The sequence below is a fragment of the Hibiscus syriacus genome, unplaced genomic scaffold, assembly GCF_006381635.1.
Source record: "Hibiscus syriacus cultivar Baekdansim isolate YM2019G1 unplaced genomic scaffold, ASM638163v2 tig00111131_pilon, whole genome shotgun sequence".
Taxonomy (NCBI): Eukaryota; Viridiplantae; Streptophyta; class Magnoliopsida; order Malvales; family Malvaceae; genus Hibiscus; species Hibiscus syriacus.
Genome location: NW_024062991.1, coordinates 1,473,287 through 1,499,028, shown reverse-complemented (window position 1 = coordinate 1,499,028; position 25,742 = coordinate 1,473,287). Strand labels below are relative to the sequence as shown.

The following is a 25,742-nucleotide window of genomic DNA, read 5'->3' as shown; positions in this document are numbered from 1 at the left end:
TTCATTTCGCGTTGCAAATTCTCTCGTTGCGATTTTCATTTTGCATTGCGATTCTGTCGTTGCGATTTTCATTTCGCGTTGCGATTTTGGTTTCGCGTTGCGATTTTGGTTCTCGTTGCGATTCTCATTTCGCGTTGCGATTTTAAGTTTCGTGTTGCGAAAGTAAACTATTTCTTCTGCAAATTGAAACTTGAATGGATTGCATTACTTCAACCAATAGACAAAACAAAGACAAATACTAACTTCAGGGTATTAGTTTGAAACATATTTTCTTTGTTATCTGATGCATTTTGTGAACTATGATAGAATAATGACTTGGGTGAATACAATGCAAGTTTGAAACATATTTGTCTTTGTTTTCACTGTTTAAATATCATGTCTGTTATTACTGATTTTTGTAATTATTTAGCGGCCCGATAGAGTGGATGCTTTACGTCGGGTTATGCTTGCACGACGGAGTTCAGCATCAGACAGCGTGCACGTGCTATTAAGTCTCCGTACACCCCAATAGTGCGAAGATACCGCAAGAAGAAGCCCGACTCGCCTGTCATCCCTCAAGAGTCCACTCCTATCGTTGAGAGCCCCCCCCTATCATTCCTCGAGAGTCCCTCCCACCGTTCAAGAGGCCACTGTCATTGAAGAGGTCCCCCACCATTCAAGAGCCCGACACATGGCGTCATATGTAGGCTCTTGAGAAACCCTCTGACGTGCCGGACATGATGGATTCAAGTTGGCTCTCGTATGAGTTACCGGCCAGTACATACCGGTATCTGAAGAGGAGAGGAAACAACTACCGGACACAATTCTGGATAACACCCTTTGGGCTAGACCGCAGTTGATTTTTATCTACATGAGCGGAGCCAGGGGTGGGGCGTATTATTAGGGTCGAAGACAATGGCTATTTCGATGGGGGGGTAAGTCTTATATTTTTCTTATTTCAATTTGATTAATTTTTTTTTTTTAAATTTATGTAAGTCATAATATATGTCTTTTTTTTGTAAAACAACATATCGATGCGTGGGTGACACGTCTTCTAATATAAGAAAACTTAAGAAAAATAAAAATATACGATATACAATTATGCCGACGTCTTTTAACGCCGTTCACTGAAGAATGCACGAGATGAATCATTGATTTGGGCAATGGACAAGCTAAACTTTATCCTGCATGGTGGGAGGTCGATAAGGTAGTATTTATTTTAGATTGAGTTTAAAGGTTTATGAAATAAGTGCGCAAAATGAATTATTACTTATTATTGCAGGTGTTTATCCCGTTTTGGAACGTAAACATTGGATTCTCGTCGAGCTTCAGCTCCCATCCCTTAAGACAATAGTGTATGACAGCATGATAAATTACATATCATTGGCTGATTTAAGAGATATTTTAAGGGATGGAGCTCTCATTTGGCTAAATTCTTGGATGCGATCAATTATGATGCGATCAATTATTGGACTCGTTCTGGAAACAAGAAGCCAAAGAAGCTCATATTACAGTTTAGAGACGAGACCGCGCCACAACAAACGGGAGGAGCCAGAGGAGATTGTGGTCCTCTCGTATGCTGGCGTTGGAGCGTTTGACGACGGAAGCACCAGTATCTACCTCCCACCGATAGAGATAGAGCTGCAGTAGGCTTGTGGTTTCTGCATTATATGGCTAAATCGATATATACGAGACGCTGCCTACCAGCATCCGCGTTATAAAATGTCCATAAACAATTGGTAAGTTTATAGACTTTTGGTTTGAAAATGTTTGGTTAAGTACCTAGAATTCAATAATTTGCTGTTTGTAGTTTAGATGTAGAGGTTGTTTTGAGCAAATGTTTGGTTTTTCTGCAGGTTAATCTCAGAAGTGACTGCGTGAAAATGATGTATGGCTGCAAAGTTGATTCAATAGTTTAATTGATTATTTTTTGATTGTTAATTGATTTGTAAAAGTTGATTCAATAGTAGATGATTGGAAAATAAGAATTATTGCTTATTTTTTGATTGTTTAATTGATTTGTAAAAGATGATTTGTAAAGTTGATTTGTGTAACTGATGCGAACATAATTCTTATTTGTGCTTGTTAATTGATTGAAATGTAATTGTTGATTTTGTTGATTTCAATCTGCATTATGTTGAAGGCAAAAATGACTATCGCAATGCGAAATGAAAATCGCAACGAGAGAATCGCAATGCGGAAATGAAAAATCGCAATGCGGAAATGAAAATCGCAACGAGAGAATCGCAATGCGATTTTCATTTCGCATTGCGATTTTCATTTCCGCATTGCGATCTCTCGTTGCGATTTTCATTTCGCATTGCGATTTTCATTTCGCATTGCGATTCTCTCGTTGCGATTTTCATTTGCATTGCGATTTTCATTTCCGCATTGCGATTCTCTCGTTGCGATTTTCATTTCGCATTGCGATTTTCATTTCGCATTGCGATTTTCATTTCCGAATTGCGATTTTCATGTTGGGATTTTCATTTCGCATTGCGATTCTCTCGTTGCGATTGTAATTTCCGTGTTGCGATAGTCAAATGCATGCCTAATAAGTGATAACAACTGATAACAAGAGTTGGTTAAGTCAAAATGGTTGGCTGAGTCATTAATTCAACTGAAATGTTAAAAGTTCACACATAAAATCCACATAATACAACGTTGCATTTAAAAATCACCTTAACAGTCCCAAAAGGTGAAGCCAATTGTGATTGGGATTTTAAAGATGATGCCTTTTGCTTGACACCATATGAGCTTGGATTTTGATGAGGATCCATTTTGGTAGAGGAAAAGATGATTTTGATGGCACTGGTGATCCATATCAACCTTGTATGACCATTTCCTTGCACCGACATGTCGATCTCTTCTTTCTTCACCCTTAGACGGTATACGATCGTGACTTTTTGGTCGGCCAGGTAGCCTTCTGTCCATGGCTGGTGGCAAAACTGTTTGTAAGTCATCTGGTATGTCCCACTCAGAAGGATGTGGAATAGGGTAGACAATCTCGGCATAAGTCTGTCGATAAACTTAGTGTTGAACATGGTTCAACTCTCCATGACGTTGACTTCACACACGTTCGTTATCTTTTTTTCAGTCCATGGGTAACACGATGTTCCAATGTTCCTGTAAATTAAAAAACAATACTTAGTAAAATATAAATATGATAAGTTACGAATTCAAAGAAATAATACCTGCATGGTTTCTTTTCTTGTAGTACCACTGTTGAATAGAGGCTCGAAAAAACTCCATTAACATAGTAATGGGTAATTTTCGGGAATGACGACTTAGAGCGTTGATTGATTCTGCACTATTAGACGTCATGAAACCATATCTTGCTCCAAGTTGATGTACTCTTGACCATCTTTCAAACCCGACATCTTCTAGTGTTTGAGCACACGAGGCAAAACACGTCTTAAATAATTTATATGCTTATTGAAATCCACTTCCCGATAAGCTTTTACAGCCCTTCCAGTATGTCCATTTGTGCTTTTTTTATACCAGCAGACCTTGATTTTAGATTTCTATACAAATGAACACCACAAAGTCCATGAAAAGCATCTGGGAAACACCTTCTAACAGCGTTTCAATTGAGTTTGCCCTATCGGATATTGTCAGATTGCTATAGGACCTATGCAATCCCTAAGATGTCCCATAAACCATGTCCATGAATCAGAGGTTTCAGATTTGCCAACCCCGTAAGCTATTGGCAATATCCATTGTTAGCATCCATGGCTACTGCTAATAAGTTTCTCTCCGTCAACTATAATAACTGAGCGCATGCAAGTAATAACGAACGAATCTACAAAATAATATACACAAGAATATAATCATTAAATGTGAAATGCATGTAACTAACAAAAATGAGTCAACAAAATTATATTGATTTACTAACCGTAGCACCAATGGCGATAAACAGCAACTCAAAGTGTCCATCTTCTTTTTCTTCTTCAGGATTATATGAATTACAGAATGGATGTTCAACATGTTCATTCACAGTCGTAACTTCCTCCTCATATCATCAACAATACTTCGGCAACGGCTGTTTCATCATCAAAATTCGGGTATTGACCAATATCAAAATCATTACACGCAGGGTCTGTTCTTCTTCTGAAACATCATCAAAATCCGTGTATTGACCAATATCAAAGTCCGGATATTGACCAAGACCAAATTTCGAATACTGACTAGTACTCACAATTTTTTCTGTTGGCTCATCATCGTCTAACTGGTCAATACGAAAACCGGAATTTGGTGCTGAAAGTTGATTGGGATTTGGATTAGAGAAAGGTTGTGGGTTTTGAGAAAAACTTAGTTGATTACTACCCGCTACTGACCCAACAATACTACTTCTAGGTTCAACAACATACAATGTAACATCATCTTGTGAAACACTAATGTAAGCAATGAATCGTTCAAACATCTTCATTGTCGGTTAACAAATAAACTTACCATTTCTCTGATAAGATAGCCTAAATCCACTTAGGGGCTCTCTAAATTCAATTTATTTGAAACACGTAGCATTAGAGTTTCATAAGTTAACTTTTGTAAAGACAATTTTAGTTGAAGATTCATGGGTAAAGGCATATATTGTAAAAACACCATGAACATTATCCCATGACCCTCCAAACACAAATCTATCCAAACATGATCAACATTAGATGTTTCATGGTTGTAAATTAATTTACTAAACAGACGAGCTGCGAAACTAAAACCTGTTGCCGATTGGGAAGGATGTCGTTGGATATAGGAACGGATGTCGCGGAGAGAGTGATAGATGGAGATGGAATGAGTTGCGATTTAGGGATTTAGTTTATGATTTGCTGCTGTTGCATAGTTATATACCCAAAATTTCAGTTGTGATTACAGATTCTCGTTGCGATTTACGGATTATCGTTGCGATTTACAGATCTCGTTGCGATTTACGGATTATCGTTGCGATTTACGGATACGCGTTGCGATACGGATACGCATTGCGATTTACGGATACGCGTTGTATTTACCGGATACACGTTGCGGTTTACGGATACGCGTTGCGATTTATGTGTTCGCGTTGCGATTTTCATATTCGCGTTGCGATTCTTGAAAATCGCAATGCGAATTTGTACTATCGCATTGCGATTTTCAAGAATCGCGTTGCGATTTTCAAGAATCGCGTTGCGATTTTGGAAACTGATTTGCGATTCTGGGGATCGCGTTGCAATTTTTATTTCGCGTTGCGATTTTGTTGGTCATTTTGGCAAATCCAAAAAAAGTTGGTTAAAATCGTATATTATAAGGCATTTTTGGTCACTGAGGCGATTTTCTCTTATATATATCACTTTAATTGATTCATGATCAAGGATATTTCCATTTGTTTGGCTTTTGTTTTAATTCATCAGAGCCATGCTATGAAATGAATCAAAATATCAAACTAACAGAGATAGACGAACACCATTTGCCAGACATTGCTACTCGATTGACGGTGAAGCATGTAGCTAACATAACAGAAAACAAAAGATGCAAAATATCTTCGACATTGTATCAATCAGTGACACACCAAGAGTCAAGCATGTTCATTCTCTATTTAAACTGCGAGACTTGGATTTTTTATCTTTGCATAAACAACGGGATTCTTCAATCACACTTTCATCCACTATCCTATAGTGCTGGGAAAATTTTCGGTGGACCACAATATTTATCCACATGTTCTTCATATTTTCCATAGAAGGCTGGAAGAGTAAGACCAACTCCAACGCATCGTTGGAGTGGTTGCTATCTCCACTTTGGAGATGAATTTCAACTCCAGCACATCGTCACTTTAATGTTGGATTGTTGCGATAGCTACAATTGCACGCTACAACTGGCGTTGCACTGTAGTTGTGCTACATATTATATATATATATATATATTGTTATTTTTCTGATTTTTTATTTTTGTTATTTTTTTACTTTCTTTTGTTATTTTCTTTTTCTTTTCCTTTTCTTTGTTACATTATTTTCTCTTATTCTATCTTTTATGTATTTTTTATTTTAATTTCTACATAATAAAATTAAAATTAAACATAATATAATAAATTCAAGTAGATAAAATTGCAAGATAGATAAAATACATTGAAATTAGATAAAAACATACTAATTTTTTTAAACATAAAACTACAACAAACATAAAACATAGAAAATACTAATAAAACTCAAACAATATTTTAACCAACAATATGGGGTATTATCTAGATGATGGTATATACCCCAAATGGACGACTCTTGTGCAAACTATCCATGAGTCAATTGGTCTCAAAAAGAAATATTTTACGAAAAAACAGAAGCACGTCGAAAGGATGTCGAAAGTGCATTTGGAGTTCTTCAAAGTCGTTTGCAATTGTGGCAAATCCAACACGTTTTTGGAGCAAAAATGATTTGAAAGATATTATGACTGTTTGCATAATAATGCATAATATGATAATCGAGGATGAATGAGATCTTAATTCTCCAATTGTAGAAGGAATAAATGCGCCGCCTCCGAATGTTGAATTTGTTGAAGATGAGGAGGCTCAATTTCAAGAATTCCTTACCTGATTTAGACAAATCAAAGATACAAATGCTCATTTTGCTCTACGAAATGCACTAATTGAGCATTTGTGGTAACTTATGTTTTTTTGCATTATTATATAAATTGTAATTTTCTTATTTATTTGTATTTTCGCAATGTTATTTATGAATGTTTTATTTTTGCTTTTTATCTTGATATTTATTAGAAATGTATATATGTTTATTTTATATTTGCAAAATCAATATTATAATAGCTAAATATTGTGAATAAAGTAGAGTTGGTGGTAACGTAGAGATAGTGTTGGAGATGAATTATTGTTTCATCTTTAGTAGAGATAGAGATGTTATAGAGATAGAGGTGAGGGTTGGAGATGCCCTAACAGATAAAGTTCCTGCCATCGGAATATGAAAAACACAAAACATTTAAACTAGCATAATTTAAGATTCCTTACACATAATGAGAGAAATACATTGACAGATGCTTCTCATTTGCAATTGATTTGTGAATGGCTTGATATCAGGTTTAGAAATATTAAATACACGAATTAATAAACTATCTTACTCGGCCTCAGGTGTAAATGTCGAACAAAGGTAAGTCCAGTCCCCCCCCCCCCCCAACCAAATCAATATATATTTGTGAGTGTCCATGAATCATAAGGTGATGAACTTGCTTACCAACATAGGCAACTGTGAAGAAAGAGCAATAGCTACCAATGGCAGACAAGAGCCACAGACAAATCACAACCTGCCAAATGAGCGATAATAAGGAGTGAGCTTGAACGTTGATTTTATTTCCCTTTGTTGAAGTACAAAGTTACATGAAACGACTTGAAGAAAAGCTGAAAATCTTGGCCAATAGTAATATCATGAGCCATAAGAAGCACACTATTGATTTTAACATGAAATGATGCCACAACAGTGCTAATCATTTCCTCCTACAATTCGAGTTCGGTAATGTTCTACTTGTCTGCTTAAATAATAAACATTGTTGAAAACAGATGCAGTGTTTAAAATAAACAAATAAGAGCAATAGTAGTCATAGACCTATTTCTGTAAGCAGCATAGTTGGCATGGAACAACACCACAATCAGTATCAGCAAAACATCCAAACAAATAGGCAACAAGGATGATCCAGACTTCTCAATTATGAGCCAAGCAACCGTAGCAACGACAATGATGCCGAAAGAAACACTCCGCCGCTTCTACAAAAGTATATCAGCAGCCAGGAACATGAGAACCTACATTAGTTAACTTATCACACAAAACAAACGCACCAGTATCTTAAGGGTAAACTTAGAGCAACAATATCATACCACACAAGATTTCCCTGGAACTTTACTCGTTAGTGATTATAATAAGAATGTTAGGAATTCTTAAAACCCATAAATTTTCACCTATAAAAACAGATGAATAGTGATTGGATGGAGCAGATGTAAAATGGAAACTTGGCTTCCAAGGATAGTAGTCCCATCAGGGAGAACTTGATTCAGGTTCTACTATATGTCCATCCACAAATTGGAATAAAACACACAACTAAGTTGAAAAAACAAAGGTTGGTTTGATTGAAAGAGAATACTAGATATGCAAGAAGGCATTTTGTTACCTTTGCCACCGCCCAAAAATTGGTGAAGAGAACCTTGACGACCAAACAAACGGTAACCGGAGAATGTATTAAAGAAATGGAAGATATTGTGATTTCTCGTCCCTTCCCATCATCGTTACCCGAATTCTCCATCAATTGCAATGATGCAATGCAATCGACCCCATTTTTTTCTTTTAACTTGTACCCAGAAATGAAAAACTTTCGAATCTTGCACCGAGCTTTCCCTCTATGAACCAAAATACCGGGTCGCAGTTCTCTCACCAGAATTGACCAGCAAGGGAAAAAAAAACTACTTTTCAAATTGTTTTGTTTGGGAAGAAAAGAAAGGCCTTTTCTCTCTTTCATCTCTATCCCATTTGATTTAGTCAACAAAAGTATTGTATTTATATTCAGGATTATTTTCCAAGCTATTCGGTTTCTACTGTATATTTGTTTCAAAGGGCAGTAAATTCGAAACAACTTGAAATGAGTTTCCTCATCGGCGGTTTGCTTTATTAATGGTTCGGAAATTCAACGATAGAATTGTTGGTTTATTTTATATTTGATTCTTCCATGTCTCTGTCCCTGTCTCAACAATCATTTTTACAATTGCTTAAGACCACCAATGTTATATCTCGTCTGATTATTGTTTTGTTTATCTAATGCTCATTTCCAACTTTCAAGGTTACCTCGTCTGAATTCTTGTAGAGAAATGAAGATGAAACCAATTATGTATTCACAGTTGACAATGGATCATCCCATGTTACAAAGGGTTGTGGTTGTGAACTGTAGGAAACTAAATTCAAGAAGATTGGCTTCTAACTAGCTTTTCTGGTCTTCTGTGGTTTGAGTCAGCTCCTTAGGCGAACTAGAATCAACTTAGAAGATCATCCTCTAATCGTTGATGTGGTCTCCTGTGGCTTGAGTCAGCTCCATAAATAATGAGGAAGAGAAAAACAGCCTATCAAGCAAATTACTTTCCTAAGTTTATATGAAACATGCATGGTAGATGTAGATTTGATTGAGGGACCTTAATCTTTTCAAATTGTTTTGTCCTTTTCGATATCCAACACAGTTTAGTCAGGTTCCTAGTTTTCTGGAACTTGTAAGTATTAGCGTGGAATCCATTGCACTGAAAATGAAAACAGAAGAGAACAAGGTAGACAACAAAAACATCCAGAATTTTAGACAAATTGTCTTGGGGAAGTGCAAAGCACGATGCTCTATAAAACAAAAGGTTACTTTGGACAGATCTGGAATTGAGCTAAGCATTTAGGTAGCATAGCATCGGGTAATATATTCCTTTAATCCTATTATACTTTGGAAATTCAGCCTTTTGGCATTCAGAGTGTTCACATAGCAACTTAGCAAGTACAAACCACCACAAGAAGAAACCACTCTATGAACTCAAAACCTAGCTCGGTCGGTTCATGTAATCCCCATGGATCAGGGTTCAAATCCAACCCATTTCCTAATCCTTAGGCCGCATTCTACTTTGTACCAAAAAAATGATTTAATGGCACGTGAGACCCTCAAACTTTTCTAAAAATACCAATGTGACCCTCAAACTATTTTTGCACTCTATGTGACCCTAAAACTCGGGAGAAAAACCAATGTGGCCCTTTGATAAATTATTTTCAGCGTTGATCATTATAATACTGACATGACAATTCACAGTGTTGACGTGATGGTTTGGTTAAGTTCAAAGGTTAAATTATTTTTTTTAATTTAAGGACTTATTTAATTTTCTAAAAATATAATTTTGAAAATTATTAAAAATATAATTTTGAAAATTATTAAAAAATTAAAATTAAATTATTAAAAAATTTAAAAATACTAGAAGTATTAAATTTTTTTTAAATAACTTAGCTTATGTAATTATGGGCTATTTTCCCGGTATATCACAGGTGATCGGTATTATTACGATCTACACCGGTCAGACTATATTTCCAATCTAACACCTTAGCAGAAAGCACGCCCCCTGCACCGCGCTATATGCTGATTTGGCGCCACGTGGGTATAGCGCGCCCCCTGCCCCGCGATATATGGTGATCTGGCGCCACGTGGGTATAGCGCGCCCCCTGATCCGCGCTATACCTGGGTATCTGACACGTGGGGTATAGCACGGTGCAGGGGGCGCGCTATACCCCTAATTCACGTCCCCATCCTCCCTATGAATACTCCCATCCTCAATCACTTTTATCACACCAAATTCTCTCAAATTCTCTAAATTTCTCTCAAATACTCTTTTAAGGTATATTTATAAGGTTTTTACTATTATGTTTTTACTTTATTAATATTTTACTAATATAATTCTTTTGCAGATATATAATGGAATGCAGTCTACTTCGCTTGGATGGAAATCATATATCTCTACACTTTGCTGATACGGTAACATTTTAACGTTTAATTAATTTAAATTATTAGTAATATTTAGTTGATTTATTTAATGCATGATTATTAGATTAAGAATTAAATCTCGACACTTTGTTGATACGGTAACATTTTAACGTTTAATTTAATTTAAATTATTAGTAATAATTAGTGATTCATTTAATGCATAATTATTAGATTAAGAATTAATTTTTGTATATTTATTTTAGGAGAAGGACGTGTATTAGATCTTTTATTAGGAATCTTAAGTAGTGATACCCACCTGTGTCTGCTGTATTAGTAGAGGCTGAATTCGGTTACATAGGTAGATATCAGGTTCACTGTAAGATAGGTGGATGGAGATGTGATATCGGGGATATCTTTGGTTCTTGGACTACTTTGTGTCGGATAGTCTAGGACGTGTCCCGGAAAATTTTATCGGAGGTATGATACCGTTAATTGGGTTAGATGCCATTTTCGGGAGTTGAGCAGTGCATATACGGCACTGATAGGAGAATTGTGATGCCAGACAATCGCGCAACCTAGTTCACTGCATGGGTTGCGACATCTTAGCGACTTTCGTCTCGCCGGATCATTCAGTTGGGGCTCGGCAGTTTTGGCTTTGCTGTACAGGGAGATGTGTGGAGCCACTGACTATAGATAACTCACCATCATCGCTTCTTCTTTGCTTGAAAACTCCATGCCTAAAGATAACTCACCATTATTTATTGATGAGTAATATCCATAGTCACTGAGATGAGGCATATCCGCAAATTCTGGCACGTACATTGCACCATAATCAACTTTATACATGTGTGCAGGAGGGTCAGTTTGTGCCACATTTCCTGGAACTTCATCATCATCGGAGTTGAATTGCGGTGATTCTGGGTGAATGAATAGTCCAGTCTCAGCACCATCCGCACTAGGCTCACGAAGCGGTTCTTCTGGTGGAGATGATGGTTCCTCCATGCTCTCCACATTTAGGTCGAAGAACCTACTACTTGAACGCCTTCCCCTTGAACTGGAAGGCATATCGACATTGAGATCGAAAAAGCTCGCAGTTGAATGCCTCCCCCTGGAGCTTGAAGCCATCATGTCAAATGGAAACTGCACAGATGGTTACGTTGATGGCATCTCCATATGGTCAAAGAAATTTGCAGATGAATGCCTTCCCCTTGAACTGGACGCGGTGTTTCCATACGGATTGTTCGTGGACCCACCTCGGTACATATCGTAAGGAGTTACGGATGAATGTCTCCCCCATTATGGCATTAAAATCATTACACATTATTGTAGTCGGGCTGTCAACTTGATCAACTTGTTCAGCCAGCCCATAGTGTGAGCTTAAAGATTGACCTCGAACATCACGCACTTGAACAAAATGTGCGCGTCTAAATAATTACTTTGAGCTTCAACCATCATTTGAACATCATCATTGTTCGAAAGTTCGAACGCTGTATAAGTTAATGGCAACAATGATGTTGGAAATCTGTACTGCAACGACGACATTCTTCTGTTACTTCCAACATGAATCTTCCTCGAAATCTTCGTTATTAGCTGCTCAAGAGTTATGTTTCTCTTGAATGATATTTTAACACGCTCATTTGATACGAAAACAACGCCGGTTTCATCTTCTCGAATTTCACCATCATAATAAACAATAGCTGAAAGTCGCACCATTCTTTGAGTTTAAAAGTGCGGCAATATTATATATGCAAAAAAAATAACTTAAACAAACCTGATTAAATAAATTATATATGAACGAAAATATAACATAATAAATTTTTTAACATCAACATAAATAATTTAAATAATATAATTTTATATTATTACATGCACCGCAAAACTATTTCAACGTATGCTCCCGCTTTTCAATTTTACAAACATAAAAATTAATTGAAAATAATTAGTATAATATTTTTTCAAATAATGATAATAAACAATAAGTATAATTAAAAATTATAACAAAATTACCTTATAACGAAAAATCGCACGAACTTCTAAATTAAATTTAAGAAGATTGCGAGAATTATTACTCGTTGACGGAATTGTTGTATTAATTTATAAGAGATGAGAGATGCGAGGAGATGTGAGCCGGAGGAGTGTATTTATAAGCATATAAGGCGCGGTACCTACACCGCGCTATGATAAAAGATATAGCGCAGATCAGGGACCGCGTTAAATATAATTTTGGTACGGCGTATAGCGCGAATCAGGGGGCGCGCTATACCCACGTGGTGCCATATCACCGTACATCGCGGGGCAGGGGGCGCGCTTTTCTGCTAAAGGTGTTAGATCAAAAAATATAGTCTGACCGGTGTTAGATCGATAATAATACCGATCACCGATGATATACCGGAAAAATAGCCGTAATTATGTTACAAACATAACCTAATTGTTGATGTTATAACGGCTTAGTGGCTGAGACGTGTATTATCGTCCTCAAGACTTGGGTTTTGAATCACCCTATTGCCTCCTGACATTTATCTTTGAAGTTTGTTTTTCTCCAATTATCTATTACATGTATTATCATTTGATTAGATGATTAAATTTATTAAATTAAATTAAAATTGTGATTAAATTAATTAAATTTATAAATATTAAAGGTTAAATATATAATTATATTAATTTTATTAACTGTCACATCTAGGGGTGAGCGTTTGATCGATTTGAGCCAAGTTGAGTCGAGTCAAAAAATTTTGAATTCTTTGAGTTGACGAGTCATATTTTACAACTCGGATTTAATTTGAAATTTTTTTGAGTCGACTCTAGTTTATAAAATTCGAGTCGAGTCAATTTTTCGTGTTTCTATTTAAATTTAATTGTAAATATTTATAATAATATAATATTATTTGATTCCAATTTAAGTGACTTTCTATAATCTTATATACAATACAAATATATTTCTTCATATTTTTCATGTGATATACATATATTACAAATCCAATAACTCAAGTCAAACTTGAAAATAAATCCACTAGTTACTAAAAATTCCGAGTTATTCGAGTTGCATTTTACAACTTGATTTGAATTTGAAATATTTTTGAGTCGAGTCGAGTTTATGAAATTGTAATTAAACTCAATTCGAATTGAGTTTTTTCGAGTCAAAAAATTCAGTTTTTTGAATCGAGTCTCACCCCTAATCACATCTGTAAATTGTACTCCAATTAAATGTCAGCAACAGTGACTTGATTGACATCATCTAAGTAGTTAAGTGATTTGATTTATAAAAGTAAAATATTTGTGGCTAAAATTAAAATGTGTAATAATTAGGTGTCATATTTGTAATTTAACATTTTTTTAAGCCCTATATAAACTACAGACTTCCCAACTTACATTTTTGGGTTTACTTTGGAAAAAGGAATCTTCTCGTCTCCAAATGGCACTCCGTTCATTAGCAACCAGGAAAGCCCTAACCTTGGGTCTCAGCTCGACGAGGCTGACTCAGTCTCGTGCTTTGCAGACCTTCTCGCTCCCCGATCTTCCTTACGACTATGGCGCGCTGGAGCCGGCCATCAGTGGAGAGATTATGCAGCTCCATCACCAGAAGCATCATCAAACTTACATCACTAACTATAACAAGGCTTTGGAGCAGCTCCACGAGGCTATCCAGAAAGGCGATTCTTCAACCGTCGTTAAGTTGCAAAGTGCCATCAAGTTCAACGGCGGAGGTAATTTTTTTTCTTTTTCATTCGCCTAATTTACTTGCTTGTCGCTTACGTGTATGAAAGTATATAGTACTTTGAAATTGGTAAATGTCAAGAATGCTATCCTTTGAAATGAAAAGAAATAATGATTTCACGTTTAGCCATTAGCAAAAAGCAGGTGATTAAAAAACCATGACATTGTTTTGGAAAGTAAATATCAAACGGTGATTAAAAACTATTTTATTGTTTTGGAAAGTAAATGTTAGACGGTTTATTACAATTTTCATTAAAAGGAATCATATGGGATACTACGTTGCTCAATTTTGCCTGATGAATGATTCTTTGTAACTAGGATGGTTCTTGTAGTCTCAGACATCATTTGTTTCTTTTTCAATCCTTCGTTTGCTGTTACTTTAAATGCCTTCACGTTGAATGATTGTTATCTAATGCAGGTCATATCAACCACTCAATTTTTTGGAACAATCTTGCCCCTCGTGTAAGCTTAGTAATGTTGAATGCAGCTTGTATCCGAAATAGATTGTTTCTTACCTTATTCCATTTATATGACAGGAAGGAGGAGGTGAACCTCCGAAAGGATCTTTGGGTTGGCTATTGACACGAACTTTGGCTCACTGGAATCGTTGATTCAGAAGATCAGTGCTGAGGGTGCTGCTTTGCAAGGCTCTGGTTGGGTGGTCAGTGATTTGTTTGTTATGGGGTCACTATTTTTTGTTTCCTTGGGCATCTAATCATGGATGGTTTGCATCTGTCATTGCTTACTTTTTTCTTGATAGTGGCTTGGACTGAACAAGGAATCGAAGAAGCTGTGGTTGAAACCACTGCAAATCAGGTATGCTTGCAATATTAAGTGTCAAGTCATCCATGAAAAATTATGGGGCTTCTTGGTTTGTTCACTTGGATGTGAATCTACTTACTTCTATGTCCCTGCTTATTCTGCTCTGGTGGTAGATTTAATAACTGAGAATATCTTAATGAGTTGTGGCCTCTGGAAGATATACCATGTAAAAAGGTTTCCCATTACCGTAGAGGTCTATGATGTGAGTTTTTTAAGAGAGATCACTTGTACTTGGTTTCTGTAAGATTGGAGTCTTATCAAGTTTAGATTCTCTCTTAAAAGTTGCTGTAATTATAAAAGCTATCCGACATATGTTAATATAATGAAATTTTTTAATGCAGGATCCACTTGTGACTGAAGGGCCACATTCCTTTGCTTGGGATAGATGTTGGGATGCATATTATTTACAGGTAAATTTTTTAACTAAATATGTTTTATAATATATATACAAAGATCAGTAATGCATATTGGAGATCCAGACAATGCCAAAGTAGCATTGTTACATCAATGATTCTCTGATTTGATTTAAAGAACTTTTACCGTTTATATATTATCTTATTTGGTAGGTCACATTCAATAAACTGAAAATTTTGCCCCTTTACATCCTAGTAATTGGGCGAAGAGAGGGAGTTTCAAAAAGATATTGTGTTCACTTTATTCATTTGCATAAATAAGCTTATGACTGCATCATATATCTTGTTTCCTGTTAAGAGAATATCGGCTTGCTTTCTATATAATTTCCACGGGTGCACAGGAGGAAGGGGTTGAAAAAAATTATAGAATTTAGCTTATTCATTGCTCTGTAGTAAAGACATCTGTGTTGTGAATCTTTTTCCCTTTGATTTCTTGGTGTACATTTTTTAATAATGATTTATATTTTATGGTGCAGTACAAGAATGTTAGACCAGATTACCTGAAGAACATATGGAAGGTGATCAATTGGAACTATGCAAATGGAGTGTATGAGAAAGAAAGTGCTTGAGCTTGATGTAGAGAATTAAGAGGCACCACCTATTGGCCGGCGAATAACGGATGATGTACATTCAGTCTTACCGATGAAGGGGTTGCTTTTGTTAGTGTTGGAAGTGAATAATATTAAGCTCCATGCTTAAGATTAAAAGTTGTGTTGTACCTCTGGTGAATTACATTACATTTTGGTTTTGGGTTTTGGGTTTTTTCCCTCATCCTTGCGGTTCCGGAGCTTATTCAGACTGCGTTGAATGGCTATATGTTTGTTTTGCTTGATAATTTTGGGATTCATAAAACCAATGATGAATTGCTTTGATCCCCTCTAACCCGATTTATTATACATTTATATAGAATATAGATACATCCAACGTATAATGTCAAGTATGACACTAATTTTCACCTAAAGTTTAAAAAAATTATACTGGAAGACTAAATTCAGATATCGGATAACTAAAATAGTGATTTGAATTTGATAAAAAATCAGATATTCAAATTTTCGGATATTCGAATGTCCAATTCAAACATATCACTTATTTTACCTATAATTTTTTAAAAGGAAATTTTGATTAAGTAAAGATAAAAAGGAAGCTTTTGAAAATGTGAGTGAATGTAGGGACCAATGTGGCATACTATATTGTATTGAGAATGGGAAAATCAGTAAAATAGATTTAAAGAAATAAACAGCAGGGGAATTGAGTTTGAATTGCTTTTTTTGCTTTTCAAATTGTTGCAGTCTTTGAAATGGACTTGAGCGGTTTTATTATTATTATTATTATTATTATTATTATTATTATTATTATTATTATCTTGAAAAGAAAATAATCTCAGTGATCAAAAATACCTTATAATATACGATTTTAACTAACTTTTTTTGGATTTACCAAAATGACCAACTAAATCGCAATGCGATCGATAATTCGCAACACGATCTCCGGTATCGCAAATCAGTTTTCAGATTCGCAACGCGAACTTCGACTATCGCAATAGTCCAAGTTCGTGTTGCGATTTATTACAAATTTGTTGCGATAGTCGAAGTTCGCGTTGCGATAGTCCAAAATCGCACCACGACCACGACCCGACCCAAGACGAGACGGACGGACGGCGGCGGCGGCGCACGAGAGTCCCCCTTGTTCTCTGTCACTCAACAAGAAAGTGGGAAAGCTAAACCTTAAATACCATTCCCAATAGTGTTTCCAATACTATGTGGGATTGAGTATTGGGAACAAGTGTTGGTAATGATCAATCCCACATAGTATTGGAAACACTATTGGGAATGGTATTTAAGGCTTGACTTTCACACTTCCTTGTTGAGTGATAGAGAACAAGGGGACTCTCGCGCGTCGTCGCCGTCCGTCTCGGGTCGGGTCGGGATCGTGGTCGTGGTCGTGGTCGGTCCTTGGTTCTGTTATATTGGGTCCATGCAAGTAGTGAAACGATAAGTAGAAGTTTGGTTGCTTGCATCCGATTAATAGCTAGGGATGATAATTTCAGGGCCGGCTCTAAGGCAGCACCCCGAGGACCGAGCAACCGCTTATACCCTCAATTTTTTTGTATTTATAATTAGGGTCATCAAATTTTTATATTTATAATTAGGACCTCTAATTTTTATAATTTCATAAATTTTTTAGGTTCTAACCCTCTTTGTCCATGTCTCTTATTAAATAATTTAATTTTAAATTAAATTTAACCATTTTTTTATTTATAATTAAGGCCCTTAATTTTTAAAATTTCATAAAATGTTTAGTTTTTGACATTCTTTTTCTATTCCTCTTATTTATTCATTCAATTTTGAATTAAATTTAATCATGTTTTTCTCTTTTTTTTTCAAATCTTACTCTTCAGTTTATCAAATATTATTTAATTTGTAGTCTTCTTCAATCTCAATTTAACAATAAAATAATATAAAATTCTTTTAATTTTTTCATTATTCAAAATTAAGTTATGTATCATACATGTATTCGATTTTTTATATTTATTCTCTTTTAGTTGTATTTAAAGATTTTTCTTAATAAAATAACAACATAAATTTATTTTCACAAAATTTAATTATTTTTCTATGATTTTTTATGTACTATTGAATTAATTGTCCAAAGTAATGAAATATACTTTCATTTTATAAAGACGTTTTTTAATTTTTGCTTAGGATCCCGAAAAATATCTTAGATGACCAAGGATAATTTAACCCAAAATTAAAAGATTCCAATATGACCTTATATGGTTAGATTTTTTTCATAAAAAATTGGATTCGAGTTCGGATTAGATTGGATTTTCTAAAGGATTGAGGTCGGGTTTGCTGGAGGGTGAAAAAACTTCGATAAGAAGGTAACAATGTAATTTCTTCAAATAAATTTATGGATAATTGTTATAATACCTCGTTATTTGTTGATTTTTAAAAATTAAATCCTTATTTTTTTATTGAGTCAGGTTGGGTCAGATCGAATTTATATTTTAAAAATTCGCGTTGAGTCGGAGTCAAGTGGATGTATATATTTCTTGGATTGGGTTAGCTCACGTGGATGATATATATTTTTTGGGTCGGGTTGACCCAAAACATAACATATGACTAGTTGTCATCCTTATTCAACATTCTCTTAAGATAGGGCTACTAGGCAGTCATGGCTATGGCTAAAGGCTTGTTAATTTTTTGAATATTCAAATAATTTAAAATTAAAATTTCTTTGATATGTATCTAATCTGATTATTTATTTATTTTATCAGATATTCAATCCAAATTATCTAAAAAAATTGGATTGGATCATTCATATCTAATACTTTTACACAGCCCTGGTATTTAATCATGATAGAAATAAAAAAAAATAAAAAGTACAAATATTAAAGGCAATCAAATTAGAAACAAAGGACAAAATTTTTAATTTCAGGATAAAAAAAAGTATTAAGGATGTATTTGGTTCACGGAATGTAAGATTACCAGTCGGAATAAAAGATTATCAGGGAATAAGATTACTGGAATGTTGTATTTTGTGTTTGGTTGGTTTAGCAGGAATGTAAGATTACCATGTTTGGTTAAAGGAATAAAAGATTATTGGAATGTATATTTGACCAAATTGTCCTTATTATATATTTATTTTTTTAACAAGTTGGACAATATTTATATATTTTCTTTAAAAAATTAAATTCATAAAATTTATATAATTTTTTTATAAAACTGAAAATATAAAAAGATTTAATGAAATGGTAAAATTTTATTTTACCCCTTGAATTTCATATAAAATTTTAATTATAAACTTTTTTTGTAAATCTAAAATAGTTTAAGGATAAATTTATAATTTAACTTTCGTAGAATTTTTATTATTCAATGACAAAATAAGGATATTTTTGAAAGGAATTTTTTAAGGGCGTTTTAGTACAAAACACCGATAATCTAACAATACCTAAGGAAGAGAAGTAATGACATTCCTGATAATATACCCCAAAAAAATCACTATAGATAATGTAAGATTACGGAAAATGATATTCTCGCCTAACCAAACGAAAGAATGTGGATTACATTTTCATGTGAATCTCACAATCCCTCAACTAAACACGGTAAATTTAATCTTTTAAAAGTGTAAGTGAAAATTAGGGTTCCACGAGAAGTACTCGCCGTAGTATAAAAGAAACATTTTCCCCATAATCTCGCCCTTCCTTTTATATCTCAAAACCCTAGTGCTTAGCAGGAGCAGAGAGCGTCGAAAAGAACTTGACTGCAACCCTCGAACCATGGTCTGACCTTCATTTCATCTTTATGTTTCTTCTGGGTATTTATAAAATTTAATCCTTTTTCACTAATTTTATCAATTTGGTCGGATCTTTTTTCTGATGTAGACATTCAAGCGTAGGAATGGTGGACGCAATAAACATGGCCGTGGCCATGTCAAGTTCATCCGCTGCTCTAACTGCGGCAAATGTTGCCCTAAGGTGCCTCAGTTTTTCATACCTGGGTATTTGTTAATGTGTGTATATATATATATATATATATATATTATATATATATATATATATATATATATATATATATATATATGTTGGTTTCTCATTTGTTGTTCTCTTGTTCCGAATGTGTAAAGGATAAGTCAATCAAGAGGTTTCTTGTGAGGAACATTGTGGAGCAAGCTGCTGTCAGGGATGTCCAAGAAGCCTGCGTCTATGACTGTAATTTTTCGTTTAATTCCTCAATTATAAGCGAACTTTGTTATTTAAGTTATTTTTTGATTTATTGTTTGATTAATGTTATGTAGCTTACACTTTGCCCAAGCTGTATGTGAAGATGCAGTACTGTGTTTCATGCGCGATCCATTCCCACGTTGTGAGGGTCCGATCCCGCACTGACAGGAGGAACCGTGACCCACCTCAGCGCTTCATCAGACGCAGGGTACACCTTTTTATAATCCATTATCTCATGCTTTTCACTATCAATGATCCATTTTGTTATGTGAATGAAATGTGGTATTTAACTCCATGGATTTTGTAACCTATGAATTATATATATATATATATTCATTGAAGAGTCTTCTGGAAATTCTTCACTGACTGCTAGTCTGCCCCCTTTACAGATGCCTCTTCTGGTGTCTTACCATCATGCTGGGATGGAAAATTTTGTGGATCTATTATAGAATGATATATTGAAGTCATCCATAAGACTACTAGAGCTTTGACTTTACTGATTTTTATCCACGACCAACATTAGAATGATTCTCTCTACTATGTTATGAGGATGTAATTCTTTAGAGACTTATGTCTGCCCCTTTTGCAGAATTTTCTAAGTGCTTTAGGGGTGAAGAGGTCCCTCATACACAATATCCAACTATATCACTTTCTCAGAAATACCTTAGCGCTAATAGAATTTATAAGTGGAGGACTGGAGGCCATTCATAGAGACCAAAGAGAGTGTAGAATTTACTAAACCTGAAACATGACTATTTTTTTTTTTATTGTGATCGACGTGCATGCATCATTTGATGCGGTTTTTTGCCTTTGACTAGGCACTATTTTGCCCCTTTTGCTGAAATTTTAATTGCTTTTGGGATGAATTGTTCATTAACATCCATTTGTATAAAGCGTACTTAGTTTGCTGAAGTTTTTTTTCTCTGCTCTCCCATTAATAAGGAATATAATCATTTGCTTTGAAAAATCTAATTACATAGTACACTATCTATGGTTGGTAGTCTCAGTATCTCGATGTCCGTCTGCAATTTCCTTAGTATTCTTTTGGAAGCTTCATTAATTATCTGTTATTTCAATTTTGTCAGGATGATATGCCAAAACCTGGCCAGCCTGGTCAGGCTCCTCGTCCTGGTGTTACTGTTCCTGCTCGTGCATAAGGTTCTTTAAGTTTAATATGAACTTGTTTGTATTTTGCTTCAAGATATGGCCTGCTTGAACTTGGATTTTTTAGGATTTTTCTTCTTATTGGTTGAAGTTCAATTGGGCTCAACACATTGTTAAACCCAGAAGCTATGAGTGTTTGCGAATACTAGTTTCTTGTAGCATGTGTTTTTACTAGTAAAATGCTGTGCAAGTATCAAAGGATTAAATGATATATAAATATTTTATTTCTAGATGTTGTGTAGGCATCAAATAGAATGAAAGTGGAATTTATTTGTTAAATTGAATGTTTTGAGCGATGATACACGGTCTAGGTATTGCAAGGACAATTACTAAAAACATCAGATGAAAACATAATCCACGTCATTAATATAACATCAGATTATTACTAAAAGGATGCAGATTTTAACACGCTGTGACTGTTATATCACCTCTTATTTGGTAGCTTCCCTCAAGGCTCTGAAAATACTAGTCCATCGTAGTAGCATGAAAAAAGTGGGGTAACACGATAGCCGAGCACAGAACCCTGTAAGGATTCGTAAACCTAGCTGGTTTGCTTGCGTATTTGGAGCAACATATGCTCCAAATGCTTCTGACGAACTTTACATACCCACGAAAGGCAATTATTATCCCATCAGATGCAAGCAAAACAAAAGTGCATACATTCCTAATCCAATTCACGAGTAAGCATATAAGGGTTTGAAATAATATCGTAGAGATAATGTTAAACAAAAAAAGAAAATTCATAAGTGAATGAACATATTAGAATCCATAACACATTAATCAAAGGAAATGCTAATAAAAACCTACAGCACTATCTAAAAGTCTATTGAGATACTATATTTAAACTATATAATTTAAATAGGGATCACTTCATTAATCGATATGACCTTCATGATTTGATCATAACGTCAAGTTGAATCTGAGGTGTCATATTTAATTGTATCAAAGCATTTAAATATGAGTTAAATATGAGGCTCAAGAAGAATCGAACCTAGATCCTTTGGGCATGTGGCTCATATATCTCAAATGCTATGATCCTACCAAATTCATCAATTTTGGTATAAGATATTTTCCCTATATGATAAATAAAGTTAAGCAATTTTAAACGATCTAATCCATGTTTAATCTCAAGTTAGTTTCACAATATTAGGTATTTCTTTAATAAAATATAATTACACATTTTATATAAAAATCAATTAATAGTTTAATATGTAACTATGAGATCTATTAATTAGTAGAATCGTCAATGATACTTATGTTATTATGTCTTGATTCAAATTCTCGTATTTATCTTAAAAATGTAATACTTCTCTCGTTAATAAAAAAAATTAATAATTTAGTATGTAACCAACAGGGAAATTAATCAGAGTGGAATCTATTAAACTCAGATGCATAACGGATGAAACTTGATTACAAATATACAAAAGAAAGTGTTGGACTATATCGATTATTAAGTACTTCATTTGTATTTATTTTGGTTAGCCTAAATAATCCTCAATTATTGGATTCCAGTTATATAAATCACAATTATATATATATATATATATATATATATATATATATATATATATATATATATGGATAAAAAATTGTTTTATAAAATCCTATATTCTGTAATAATTCTATACACACTCAAGAACAAAAAAAAAAGGAGAAACATGGGATTTAATTTGCCTTGGTTGACCTAGGTTTTGATGTCATTGCTTCTTTTGCTAGGTCCAGACGACGGCACATTTCCGCCCTTGGGAAGCATGCCGAGAAACATTGGCCCATACTTTCCGGCCAGTTTTTGAGTCGGCGACCTCAGAACCATATGCTCAAACGGGAGAGCTGTCGACTTAGGATCCAGCTCCGGTTTGTCGGAGCCGTCGAAGGCAACATGAAGGGCAAGGTTGGAGGTTGGTCGTGTAGCTGACGGATGACCATTGAGAAGCCTAGCTGAAGAAAGCGAAATAGATGAGAAGAAGACAAGTGATGTGATGAGGTGAGAATATTTCTGGGTTTCGTTAGAGGACGCCATTAATGAGAGGCTGTTGGCTTTGGATGAATCAGAGGATTACAATTTTATACAGAGAGAGGAGGAGGTGGGTTGATCAAAGGAAATTGTTGTCTGTGGCAGAGGATTTGACAAAGTCAGTTCAGTTGGAGTTTAATTTAAAGTCATCAAACTGTTAAAAAAAATACAAGTCTACGCGCTGATACATTGACTTGGTTATATTCTTCTTTATTCTTAATAAAAGAAAATATTTGAGATTGGGGTTGTGATTATTATAAAATAATGAATTTTTTATTTCACAAGTAAAACTAAGAGTGTATGAAACCTTTTTATAAGGGCCGGTTTGGTAAAAATTGTAAACATGAGGACGAGAAAAATTGTTTTGCCTTCTCTATAACTAGCAGGTCATAAATTAATGGTAGAATTAAATAGAAGTTAAGGGAAGGACTAAAACTCACATATGAAAATAAATTATAGAGATTAAAGTTTAAAATAGTATAATAAGTTTTGACATGTTTAAGCCATAATTTTACATTACTAAATGTAATCCCTTAAACGAAATAAATCCATTAAGTTTGGGGCCTGGGGGAGTGTAGTTGAAATTTAAAATGGTAATTAACGTAAAGAATAGGTTGGTCAATACTTTTTCTAAATTTCTGACACGTGTATCTTTGAAAACGGACAATGGTAGAGTCAAATAAAGCAAGTTCTTCTTCACATTAATTGCGCCAATCTCAGATTCTTTAAGGACTTAATTGGAATTCAAGACTTATGAAATGGTTCAAATTTAAGGGGTGTATTTTGTATTCGGAAGTAGTCGACGGTCTTTTCAAAATGGCTGTCCCTTGTTCCCATATATAATGGGGTAAGGGGAGGTAAGATAGTAGGCTGCCCCCAACACTAGGTTGAGAGCGTAGGAGACTTTCAAATTATGAAATGTCCTCCATAGGACTCGATCCCACAATCTCAAGATTAAAAACCTTGTACTCTACCAACTGAGCTGGATGATCATTTCAAAGTAGTCTCCAATTGTGGTCCGAAGGATTCAAATGAAACATTTTTACACAATAATGTTTTACATTATATACAGTTTCTACTGTTTATTTAAAAGTTTTTATTCAACCATTACCATTGTTAATATTTCTTTCATTAAGTTAAACATGTTTATCTTTTGTTGCTCATATGTCACATCATGTAAGATGTCGGAACCGTCTTTCGGTTGGGCTCCGGAATTAGGCTTCGACTTAGGAAAATGAATTAGGAATCGCCACCGATCATTTATTTTATTAAAAATGGACTGATCGGATACCTTATTTCTTACCTGATTTGCGTATTACTAGTGATATGTCGAATTCGGGAGTCGGTTACAGTCAAGGAAGAGTTAACACCCTTGAACTGCCCTTTCGGTACTACGTAATTTCCAGTTGTCATTAAGTAAGAAAATTGTAAGTTTAACTTAAAAGGTAAAATAACGATCCAAAATTAATTACCTTAGATTGATTTGAAAATGTACCCTTTAAGAGTCAAAAGATGTATTAGAAAAGGTGATGAAAATAAATTAAGATTAAAAATAAAGAAAATGAAATGAAGAACATAGACAAAATAAATGATAAACATTAAATAACTTAATCAACATGGAGATAGAGAACATGAAGGAAATAAAAATGAAGACAAGCATGAAAACATATGATAAAACAGAAAAAAAATAAAAAAAAAATGAAGAAATAAAGAAATAAGAAAATAGAAACACAATAAAACGAAAAAATAAAGAAAAAAATAAATAAAACAAAATAAAAATATATAATAACATATAAGCAAGATACTAGAGAAATAATAATAAGAATTCAATAAAACATATATATATATATATACACACAAATATACAAATGTTAAAGAAAAAAAATGTAAAATAATAGCATATACTAAATAAATAAAATTAAGAAAAGAATATGCATATATATAATAATAATAATAATAATAATAATAATAATAATAATAATAATAATAATAATACTATATATATATATATAATAACTAAATATGAGAAAAAATTAATAATAATAGAGAAACAAAATAATGAAAATAAATATAATAATAAAAAATAATAAAAATAAAGAGTAAAAAAGAAAAGAAAATAAGATAGAATATAAAATATAAAATATAAAATATATACATACATGTAATAACAGAGGGGGTTAATTTGAAATAAAAGTGAAAATCAGGGGCCAAATTAAAAGAAGACAAAAAGTAGGAGTTAAATTAGAATGATTTGGGGTCGAAAAAGATCTTCAAAAATCATAGAGGGCCCAAAAGGGTGATTTGCCCTAATTTATTAAAAACACACAGACCCCTAAACTGGGTCGGGTCGAGACGCGGGTCGCCAGGCCGGGTATGTGCAGTGTATAAAAGCCAAACCTTTTTTTTAAATATCATTTATTCTCTCAAAATCAAAAAGCCCCCCTTACTCTTCGTTTTCTCTCTGGGT

General features: G+C 34.2%; 2 protein-coding genes and 1 pseudogene across 2 annotated transcripts; 2 read left to right on the top strand and 1 right to left on the bottom strand.

The window, feature by feature from the left end:
- Positions 1-13,793: 13,793 nt before the first annotated feature.
- LOC120154511 lies at positions 13,794-16,212 on the top strand (annotated as a pseudogene).
- A 3,291-nt stretch (positions 16,213-19,503) lies between these two features.
- On the top strand, positions 19,504-21,493 carry LOC120154497 (40S ribosomal protein S26-3-like). Its single transcript, XM_039166228.1, has 5 exons — positions 19,504-19,656; positions 19,759-19,851; positions 20,001-20,085; positions 20,172-20,305; positions 21,183-21,493. The coding sequence occupies exons 1-5, from the start codon at positions 19,654-19,656 to the stop codon at positions 21,252-21,254; spliced, it is 387 nt and encodes a 128-aa protein (XP_039022159.1). The 5' UTR covers positions 19,504-19,653; the 3' UTR covers positions 21,255-21,493.
- Positions 21,494-22,920: 1,427 nt separating this feature from the next.
- Positions 22,921-23,377, bottom strand: LOC120154522. The gene has a single exon (XM_039166245.1). The coding sequence runs from the start codon at positions 23,279-23,281 to the stop codon at positions 22,946-22,948; it is 336 nt and encodes a 111-aa protein (XP_039022176.1). The 5' UTR covers positions 23,282-23,377; the 3' UTR covers positions 22,921-22,945.
- Between the last annotated feature and the right edge of the window lie 2,365 nt (positions 23,378-25,742).

Coding starts and splice junctions, on each gene's coding strand:
- LOC120154497 (XM_039166228.1), top strand. Junction 19,852..20,000: donor GCGGCAAATGTTGCCCTAAG/GTGCCTCAGTTT, acceptor GAATGTGTAAAG/GATAAGTCAATCAAGAGGTT. Junction 20,306..21,182: donor AGCGCTTCATCAGACGCAGG/GTACACCTTTTT, acceptor CAATTTTGTCAG/GATGATATGCCAAAACCTGG.
- LOC120154522 (XM_039166245.1), bottom strand. CDS start 23,281: ATGGCGTCCTCTAACGAAACCCAGAAATATTCTCACCTCATCACATCA.